Source organism: Condylura cristata, unplaced genomic scaffold (genome assembly GCF_000260355.1).
Source record: "Condylura cristata isolate star-nosed mole 26May11 unplaced genomic scaffold, ConCri1.0 scaffold00008, whole genome shotgun sequence".
Taxonomy (NCBI): Eukaryota; Metazoa; Chordata; class Mammalia; order Eulipotyphla; family Talpidae; genus Condylura; species Condylura cristata.
The window spans coordinates 21,256,255-21,267,507 of record NW_004567109.1 but is presented as its reverse complement, the minus strand read 5'-3'; the positions used below and the strand labels follow the sequence as shown (position 1 = coordinate 21,267,507).

General features: G+C 36.7%; 1 protein-coding gene across 1 annotated transcript in view; it reads right to left on the bottom strand.

The window, feature by feature from the left end:
• Positions 1-841: 841 nt before the first annotated feature.
• RLF (rearranged L-myc fusion) overlaps positions 842-11,253 on the bottom strand; it is a 60,485-nt gene continuing 50,073 nt past the window's right edge. Inside the window, exons 7-8 of the mRNA XM_004678845.1 lie at positions 9,670-9,811; positions 842-5,968 (exon numbers count right to left, since the gene is read on the bottom strand). Of these exons, the coding sequence (XP_004678902.1) occupies positions 1,322-5,968; positions 9,670-9,811 (4,789 nt within the window). The 3' untranslated portion in view covers positions 842-1,321. The remainder of the gene's footprint in view (positions 5,969-9,669; positions 9,812-11,253) is intronic.

The following is an 11,253-nucleotide window of genomic DNA, read 5'->3' as shown; positions in this document are numbered from 1 at the left end:
ATTAACTAAAGTGATGGAAAATTTCACCGGGAATAAACCTGCTCTATTTATAAAGCTGCTTTTGTTGTTACTAGACAAATCCACTAAACTCAACACATCCGAAGACCAAACTCAGCTCTCCATCCTCTTCCCTAAAACCCACTTATTTTATAATCCTAAATCAACTGCTTGCATCAATACCAAATTTGTAAGTTTTCCTCAAAATGTTTTCTTCACCCTCCCATGCCCAATAAGCCTTTAAATCCCTCAATTTTATCTACTCTTTCCTCTGCTGCAATCATCACTGTACTCACAAAGTATGCCACAATTTCAACAGTACTATTTCTATTCTCAGCCCCAGAAACGACATGCTTCAAGTTATCTGTAAACTACTAATCTGAAAATTGTTTTGCCTAAAATCCTTGAAAGTTTCTCAAGAGCCCATATGTAGACCAATCCAGACTTCTTTTAAACATCCATGGTTTGGTGCTCTTATAGTATCTAGCTCAGTATTCCCTTTTTTCTTCCCAACATATCTAATTATTTTAGTTCCCTAGGAACAGGATTTTAAACCTTTCTGAACTTGCTGTGTCCTTCATGGTTTGCTTGACATGTCCTCTCCTAGATCTCCAGGAGAACTTCCAGAATTCTCTTCTGGAAACTACTAGCTTAAATGAGCCAATAACTCAAACTCAGACTTCTATTTTCACAAAAATTTTACAAAAAGTTACCAAAAAAGAAGTGTGAATTGGTTTGGCATATAAGAAACAACGCAATAAAATATAAATGCACATTCCAGAATGTACAAATGCCAAGTCTAGTTTATATGTGGCATGCAAACTCATTATGAGTAAACAAGAAGTGGGTGAAAAATTGTAATTTATTGAAACTCAACTCAAAAAATATAAGATGCTGTAGTGTACAATATATTACACAAGCACCCACAGGTGCACATTCAAGTCAAGTAAGAACTCCATGTCCCTTTCCCTAGCCCTCCCACCCTGGGATCTTAGTTATTTGTTCCATATACAATCATGCACACTTAATTTGAAAAAGGAAGCCCCAGTATATTTTGATGTATTAATTAGCACCAAACAAGAATACAGTTCCATTTCTTTTTTTTTTTTTAATAAACAAACAAAAAAAACCCAATCAATAAACCAACTGGAGAGCTAATGGACTCAGCCAATACTGCTGACATAGATATTATACATTCATGTAAATACACAGCCTATTCTACCTTAAACAATGGTGTTGGCTGGTTCTCAGCCTTTGTTCGAGTTGGCAATTGTCCCCATGTTGCGATGTTGGAGCCAATCTGTTTCTAAAACAAAATTGCTACTTAGGAACTCCCTACACAAAGCTCATCTGTCTTTTTTGTTGGAAACAAGTCTAATATTGGTGTGGAAAACTTAGATCGTTCAAGGACAACCACTGGCCGAAGATAATGAAGCTGTTTTAAGGCAAGCTCTCCACAGTCTGTTAATGCTTTATCCAACACAACCCTTAGATTTTCCAAGGAAGGAACTGTTGTTGTCTCCGCTACTATTAAAGGTGGGATTGCAGTCAGGTTCTCATGAATTGCAGAGTCATTAGAAGAATGAGGTATGTCAACTTCAGGGTTGTTGTCATTTACCATATTATTTGCCAAAACGCTCCCTGTTAAGTCATTACTGGGTTGTGAAGAATTACTTAATGTTAAGTGCTCTGAAGGCTCCCAGTCATCAAAATCATCATCTTTCTCTTCACTTTCCTGAATAAATTTCAGAAAAGAAGATTCAAATCCCATAGGTTTGTAAGTCTTCAAGTCAAATGACCTAGGTTGTGGATGTTTCCTAAAATTCTCTTTTGGGACATGGGTTGAATTTTTAACAGTGTTTTCTTGCCCTGAACTTTGCTGCCCAGTGTCTGAGTCTTTGATCCTTGGTAAAGGCAGCTGGAAACTAGTGAAGTAAGTCCCACTTTCAGTCCCATCAGAATTAGGTATGGAATTTTCTATTTTACAAGAAGGAGGCTGAACTATATTACATTGTTCCAAAGAAGTGGTTTCTGAACTATGGTTACATTTCAAAGTTCCTCTGTAAAGCAGAGTATCTGCATCAAATACTGAGCTGCTTTCTGTACATCCTTTCTGACCGCCATCCCTTTCACCTGGGTGAGGACAATCAGGGTTCTGGCCAGATCTGCTACTGTCACCAGGGGAATGGCTGTGTTTTGTGTGCTCTGATTCACTGCTTCTATCTTCTTCTTTCTTTATACAGGGCTCTGCTTCAGAAGGGGGCTCCTCCTTAATTTTGGTACCGTACTTAACACAGACGACAAGATTTTCCATCTGTTGCTCTAAATAGGCACTGCTCATCTGATGGGTACGTTTATAATGCCTCACTATGCTGCTCTCCAATTTCACCACAGATAAGCATCCTTGAACCATGCAGGGGTACTGTGTATGCTCAGACTGCTCCACACACATATGCAGGGCTTCAGCTCTTGTTTTAAAACTAATTGGAGCTTTCTTTTCTTTGATTAAGCCACATTTTTTAGCCTTAGCATTAAATGATCTCCTGGTAGCCTGATGTTCATGCCCCTGAGTATGAGTTGTTTGACATACCTTTTCACTTCTTAGTAGTCTTTCATTTGCCACTTTCTGGCTTCTAAACAGATCATCATAATAGTCCTTATGTCGGTAATAAACATGTTGAGAATAATTACTGCGATGGGTGAAAATCTGGCCACAGCCATTTAGATCGCAGTGAATTTCATAATCTGACTGTATTTCTCCTTCAATATTATGCTGTTCCATCAAATGGTGCTTCAATTTGCTGAATGTATAAAATACAGCAGGGCACTGTGGCTGGTTACAGGAAAACCTTGCTGCCGATTCAGCTTCAGAAAGCACTTTAGGCTCTTCAATATGATCTAGGTTATGAGAGTCACTACAGTGCTTAGCAAGAGCTTTGGAACACAGGAAGCGTTTGTTACATTCTTTATACTTGCAAGCAAATATCTTTTTACATTTGACAAGTTCCCTTTTGGTTCTTGCTTTGTCTTTCTCTAGACATAACTGTTCTTTGTTGTACTGATGTACAGTTCTGTAATGGCGAATCAAGCCTTTTAGATTGGTGAACGAGGAGTTGCAAGTTTTATGTATACAATGGAATGGTTTATGGTATTTATTCAAAATATAACACAGGTTTCCTTTAGCAACAGTTCTCCTGCTCCCTCTCCCCTCTCTTCCTTCTTGTTCTTCTCTATGGCTACCTATTGGTGATGAAATATCAGAGGTTTTGCTTTCAGTTTCTTCACAAGATGACTCCAAGTCTGTTTCTGAACTGCATTCATCCTTTTTAGAATGACAGTGTGGCTTCTCAGAGTTATTGCTGGGATCACCTCTGAGCTCTGCAGAACAGTCACCTTTCAATCTGTCTACTGAGCATGGGCCTTCATGATCACATTTTTCATTATCTAATAGTTTGTGAGTTACTCTGTCACTGCCAATTTGATGTTTGTTTTTATAATGAATTCTAAGATGTGTTTTTCTTGTAAATGACCTTTGGCAAATGTGACACTGGAATGGGGAATACCGATGTTGAAACATGGTTAATTGCAGGACTTTTTCTTTTGAATAATTATGTTTTTTAAGGTAATGCATTAACAAAGCCTCTCTGGTCACAAATTCATATTTACATCCTTGAAGCTCACAGAAAAAAGGCTTAGCTGCCAACTGTGCAAGGTACTGACTTGGCATATTTTCATCTTGATTTTGAAAATTAAGATCTGAGATAGGGGAAGATGACTGAAGAGACTTAGCACCACTGGATGCGTACCCCTGCAATGGCCCTGAGAAAGAGCCATGTGTTATTGAGTTTTTCAAGCTTAAATGTTTCAAGCGTAACAGAAGTTCTAACATGGTATCCTCTGTACATGGTCTTTTAGAAGCACAAATGGAGGCTTCTGAGGAATAACCTTGATGTTCTCGTTTACATTTAGCATGAATATTGTGGTCAAGACCTTCATCTGGGGAGTCACTGTTTGTATCTGAGCTGGGTTTAGGTTCTGTATCAAACTTTTCAGTTGTTTGGTTATGTTCATTCCCCAAACAGGGAAAGAGATCTTTAGTCTTTACCTTTTTGGGTTTGAAATGGTACGGATGAACTTTCCGTAGATGCTTCTGCATTCCTTTTGCATTTTTGTATGTGGAACCACAGCCATCAAAACCACAAGTAAATTTAGTTCCATCAAAACAAACTGCTACATTGGAACACTTTTCTTTTAAACTAGAGGGTACAAAGACTTTCTCGTGAGATAATAATATATCCTGCATGGTTTCGGAGTGATCGAGCGTGTCAATTAACTCTTCATTCATGGAGGCTGAAGAGCTATGACTTAACTGGTCACTGGAATTACTGTCACTGTTCTCTTTCAGATTTTCTGCAGTTTCTATTTGAGAACTAGCTGATCCCGCACAGAAAAGAATATCCTCAGTTAAGTGTGATTTATCAGTCTGTTCAAGTAGATGAGACCGATCAATACAATCTTGCTTTTCACCTGCTGCAGGCTCCTCGACTTTTACTTTCTTCACATCTCCATTTGAGCTTTCAACATTATGCATTGAAAGGTGATTCTGGTATTCAATTTTGGAATAATAGAACTTTTTACAGCCAACAAAGTTGCAGGTATAAGATGCATCCCTAAAGTGTTGTGCTTCATGGTGGTAGAGCTGTCCCAAGTCACTGAAAACAATATTGCAGCCATTTAATTCACATTTGTAGCGCAGATCATCATGTTTCTGTTTATGGTTCAGCAGTTCATTCACTGACCCAAACCTAGCATAGCAGTCTATAGATACACACATGTAAGGCTGAGGACCGCAGTGCACTTGTTCGTGCTCCCGCAGGTGGAAAGCAGACATGAAATGCCGTCGACAGTAAGTACACTTCTCTCTCCTATTCTTCATGTCCAAGTAGTGCTTGGCGTTTTCATCGTTATTTTGGTGTTCAGCTTTAAGATGCACACTTAGGTATTTAAATTGCTTAAACACACGGGAACAATCTGTGCCAGGACATGGGTACAAATCTCTGTCTTGTAGATGGCAATCTTCTAATTTGCTGAATGTGACATATTCATGAGACTCTCCTTTGGTTTGTTCATTCAATGACTGATTTTGTTCCAGAGTTGTAGAGGGGCTCTTGGGACAAATTCCCTTTTGAGAGCCTTTCAGCAGTAATTTCTTCCTAGAGCGGTCCCTTCTGCTCGGTGGCATTTTAACATGTTCCATTACATGAGGAACAAATATTTCTTTTCTCTTGAATTTTTTAATACAAACTGGACAAGTGTAAATTCCATCTTCCATATGCATCTTAGAATGATGAAGAATCCTGGCCTCAATACATTCGCGCTTACATAACAAACAGAAAAATTTATACTGAAGCCATCTCTGGTATCTTTCAGAAGAACCAATGGGTTTTTTGTCTCTTTTCTCCTTATGTTGATCTGTTAAATCTCTTCTTCTATATTGTTTATCTTCTTTACCTTCCTCATAGTCACTGAGAAAGGACTCTAAAACATCTGTGTCATTAATAGACATTTCATAGCCACTTAGGTCATCATCAGAATCTGAGGCTTCTTGTCCTAGGAGTTGGTGGCAATGTCGTTTTAAAGTTTTCCAGTCCCAAAATTCAGGATCAAAAGGCCAATGGGCTTTTAATGCTAGTAAGAGCTCACATCGGAGAGAATTTGGGACAGGTGCATTTTCTTCATCAAATTTTTGATCTGGTTGCAAATAGAGTTCTTCCAACATATTAAATCCATCCAAAGTAGGTTCAATCAAGAATTCTGTAAGTTGACAGGCTCGTCTAACTTCTAAATCTTCTGGCAAAAGACAAGCAATTGTTTTACAAACTGATGCTTTCATTTCTTCATCTTCACTTGATCTGAGTTGGAGTGCTCTGACACATAATAAAATTGACACACCAAGACCAGCATCTTGTGCCTAAAAAAAAGAGAGAGGGGAGTTGTTATTTTTTCATTATGGAAATATTTTACTTTTCACTGATTTTAAATATAACAATTATATACATAGGTATACTAACAAATACTTATAAATTTGTGAAAAGTGTTACTAGAGTTCTCAAATTTTATTTTCAACTTTTCTTCCTATGAGTTGTATTTAGATCTTTAGTCTGAACATATAAGCGACTGGATTAGATGCTACAACCATGAACAATAATGCATATTTATAGATTATTCAATTTTATTTGCAGTGCATAGTAAAGCAGCCCCCTAGCCCTTAAGGAACTGTCTAGCTCCCAAATATATAAACAATAAAAGCACATGCAGGCAAAGGAATTCAGGATAAATAAGACCATTGAAGGATTAAGAAAATCTTAAGGTGGGTAGAAAGGTTACATAAAATTCAAATAAGGGGTTCAAGAGGAAACAAGTATAAAAGTGAAGATGAGTTCAATTTAAGAAATTCATGTCTATGAACACTTGGGTGTCTTCAAAATTATAAAGCTAAAATAACCTTCTCCAATCTCCAAAATAATTAGTACTTTATAGTTACAGGTGTATTGAATCTCAGCTTCCACTGAAAAAACAACAGAAATTAGAAAATCTCTATACCAGCAGATACTCAGAAACTAGTTAAAAAAAAAAAACAGGAAAAAAATTGGTAATACAGGATAAAAAAGCTAGTTCATATAAGATGACTCATGAGAGAGGCTGAAATGAAACTGAACATGAAAATAAAGCAAGTAAAGAAAAATGGGATCTGGGACTGCCTGATGACTCAGGGGTTAAAGTCTCAACACTATCAGGTTATCCTCAGCCACTTTGGTAGGAGTTTGATGCCCAGCCAGGGAGCTGTCCTACCTGCCACAGCAGACCTCTCCTGTCTGCTGCTCCCCTCAGCAGTGTGTTTCAGTCAGTCTGCCTGCCTGTTCTGTTCCCCACTGCATCTCTAGTGAAAACTCTCACCTTCCTGCACCTCTGGGCCTACACCCCAGCTCTCGTATGCATAAATAAGTCTTTAAAAAAAAAAAAAAAAAAGAAAAGCAATCTTGACCTAGAACCTGAGTTCTTAACCACTTTATAGCCTATACTAGCTACAAAGCTTCCAAGTGACGTGGCATGTTCTATGTGCCCTTGGTAATATAGAACAAGTCTATTCATTATCTCAGACTCCTGGTTTAACCAGCCAATTTATTCATATACATCAAATTCAGTCCAGAGCCACCCTGGTAGCCTAGGGGCTAAGTCTCACTGCTCTGGCCTGAGTTCAATCCCCAATGGGGGGGAAGGAGGGAGTTTGATCCCTGTGGTGCAGCACATCTGTCCTGTTTGCCAGCTGTTGCCTATCAGCAGTGCTTTTAAGTAAATGCACCTGTTTTGCTCCCTACTCTGTCTCTGTCAATCCTCACGCCCCCCAACACCTCTGGCCTGTACCCCAGTTCTTGTATGCATAAATAAATCTCTTAAAAACACACACACACAAAATGCAGCTTAACATTCCATAACCTAATTCTAATTTACCTAACCACTGTCTTTTTTTTTTTTTTTAAGATTTATTTATTTATGCATACGGAACTGGGGTACAGGCCAGAGGTGCAGGGGTGGCAAGAGGTTTCACCAGAGACAGAATAGGCCGACTGATGAAGTACACTGCTGAGGGGAGCAGCAGGCGGGTCAGGAGAGGTCTGCTACCCATGTGGTCACCTCCGGGGCAGGCGGGGATCAAACGCATGCAGAAGTGGCTTTTTAGCTTTTTAGTGCTGTGCTTTAACCTGCTGCGCCACTGGGGAGGGCCCTACCTAACCACCTTAACAAGTAACTTCTTGGTATAGCTTCAGATCATACAGTGGTAGTTCTAGATACCTGTTTCTTTTGAAAACTGTTATTGATTTCACTAATTCTATCATCTTAACCAGGTAAGAAAGAACGGACATTCCTGCTATTTATCTCAGAGTCTTCTAAAAAGAGTTAAGTAGTAATAACTTGGGAACCTGAGTTATTTAAAAATTTACTATACATTTTTGAGGACCTCTGATTTACACACTAGCATCTATCTCACCATGCTATTATATCAAGATACCCAGGGTCTAGTCCTGACTGCTGTGAACTAAGTGTATGTAATTATAAGTCTCACATCTCTAATTTTCAGCTTTTTTGGTATTAAAGAAATAGACTGAATCAGATAAAATTATGTTTTGTAAAATAATAATATCCAAAAGGGCTCTATGGGCAAGTAAATTGGTTTCAAGGTAATTCCTTTGATACCTTCCACTCAGAATATAGCCACATCTGTATACAATTATTCTGTCATACTGTTTTTAAAGTCTTGAGAGACTCTGGAATCTTTAGTGATTTCTTCCATTATTACTTTCTCAACTCTCAGAATCAAAGTTTTACAACTTGAAGCACTTTAAATTTGATCTGGTTTAAGTGCTTTATAGAAAGCTGAAGTTCAGAAAACAAGAAGGCACTATGAGGCCCTTTCCATTATACAGGGTCCCTCTGCAAGAAGCCTAATGACCACATAGTTTTTCAGCATCATTAACTTTTTCCATACAAGCACTCTGTGCTAGGTGCCTCCTAATATCATTTCCACTTTTCTAAAAAAACAGAACACCTGACTTGTAACTGATCTCAAAGTCCCCTGAAATAATAAATGCACCTCCTACCTTCCCTTGCAGCTAGATTCCATCTAAAAGGAGACTATGTTTATATTGGAGGGAGTTGAGAAAAAGGTGTGATTTGCTCTCAACTCTCTTTTTTCTATCTAGAAAGGAGAAATTCTAACTAGAATTGAAATAGGTCTGGAACCTGAGATAAGAGCTGTTATACTGATAACAGATAAAAGGAACCTGGTTTTCTGATATCTAGAGCCACTAAAATAACCCTGTTCTGTCTATTTTCTATCCATATGAGAGTACGTCTACTTAGAACATCTACTTAGACCCTTCTATTATGAACTAGAACACATTGATATAGGTCAGATTATTCTCCTTTAAAAAATACTAGAGATTATATTAAAAAAAAAGTATTATAATTATTTGAACATTCATATAGCAGGGGTCAGAACTTCATCACAGTGGTTAGAAATAATGATTACTTATCTATGAGTTTGCTTCTGATAACTGTTTTTACCTTTTCCCTATTTTAACATAATATAGACACATTCTAGATATCTATGCTGAATTTATAAAATACTTTATATATGATACCTTCACTTCATTTTAGAAAATATTGTTTTCCAAAAAATATCCAACTTGTTTCCTGTTTGTAAAGATGCTTACAATTTGTGTAAAGCCTATTACTTCAAAACCAAGAAAATACATCACTCCAGCCCTAGCTGAAAAATACAATTATATTTTCTCCACTTAAAATTATCATGTTAATTTGCAAACAAACATGCCTGTATAAAATATAGAACACTATTCTAGGAAAGGTAGATACAAAGTGACAGCCAAGAAACAGGATCTTCCTTTCCTCCAGAGGTCTGTCAATTCAAATCATTATTTTCCATTAAGAAAAACTGTAGATTTCTAGGAATTCAATTTTCAGAAACAGCTAGCTAAGTCCAATTTCAAAATTTTATTAAACCCCATTTATCTAAAAAGAGTTGTCTGAGAAATTATCTCCCCACTCATTTCTTCCCTTAGGGACAATCACCATAAAGCACAAATTACTCACTTCAGTTTGGATAACTCTAATCAGGCAAAATAAATGCTGTTGTGTTTTAGCTATGACACCAAACTGACGACAGCGCTCCAAAAAAGTGTCTAAAGAAGAGTCGATTCTTCTTTGCAGTTTACTCCAAAACAGAGTCAATTCCCTATTTAAAAAAAAGAAAGAAAATATTAAGGCAAAACATTTAGAGTAAAATGAGTATTTGCTATCCAACTTCAATCTGTCCTTTTTTTATGGTTTATGAAAATAAGTTGAGATTAAACAAAAATTAAAAGAAAAAGCTGCCTTTTATTCTCTATCAATTCCTCCCAAACTGGTAAAATTAGAAGTCCACCTGAAAATACCCCCACTTCCTTCTTTGTGACTGGGGAAAAATAAAAACAACAAAAAGACTACTTGTTTTATGCTAACATTCTGAAAGACTTATTGGGCCCCAAGTCGTGCCAATGATAATTATACTGACTGAATTAAATGCCATCCTACTGGCCAGGAATCACAAGACAGGCTTACACTGCCAGCAAAATGTGTACAACTATCAACAGTGAAAATTCTAATGGTACACTTCTCCACACCAATTTCATGGGCCCTTTCCAACTCCCTGGTGTCATGATGCTACTACGTAGGTCCGTATTTGGGATTTTTAAAATGTTAGTCATTAATAAACACACATTAAACAAAACTCGTGGCTAAAAAGCAAGAATACTACCAATATATCTAATAGAAGTAAAGGAAAGCTTGGAAAAAATGTTAAATTAAGAACATTTAATGGATAAAGAAAAAACTATCAAGGAAAAGTACTAGAAACTCAGGAATGCCCAAATAGATGCTAAAGTGAATATGAAATGTGAACATAAGGAAAGTTATTTAGCAAAGTTGAAGAATATGTTATTACTTAAAAAGAAACGGATAATATTTGTTAAATGATTTGCATGAAACTTTTTTTATCTTGTCAATTATAAAGTATTTATAGTCCATATTGTTATTAACACTTTTTCAGAAGGTGTGACCAAATTTAAGGTTAAGAAGTAAATATACCTTCTTTTATAATAGATTGAAAATAATAAAGCTTGTAATATTTAGTGATGGCAAATCTGAACTATCACAAAAAAATTAACTTAGAATGCCTTTAAATACAAAATATGCTCATAGATAAAAAGGAATATTTGTCAAAGGTATGCATGAGAAATAGATCCTATTTGAAAAGATTAAAATTACTAAAGTCAGTAAAACCTGATTATGAAGATAAAGGGTAAAGGATGTCTATGACCTAAAAGCGATCAGCTAGTTAGTAGTTTTGAGTTAGGCAAATCTGATAACGTGATAAAGGGCAGACTGCAAATTAAGATCCCTCAAATAATAATAATAATAGTAATAAAAACCCAGAATGTCCAGGGCTTGATTTAAATTAAATTTAACAAGTTCTTGTTATCTTTATTCCAAATAACTAAACAGATGCATACATTTGTACACATATCTGTACACTACAACTACAATTAAATGATTTAAGGGTCCCCCTGGTAACTTTAAGGGGTTAAAGTCTCAACACTATGAAGCTAATGGCAGCTACTGTAGTATGCCTTTGATCCC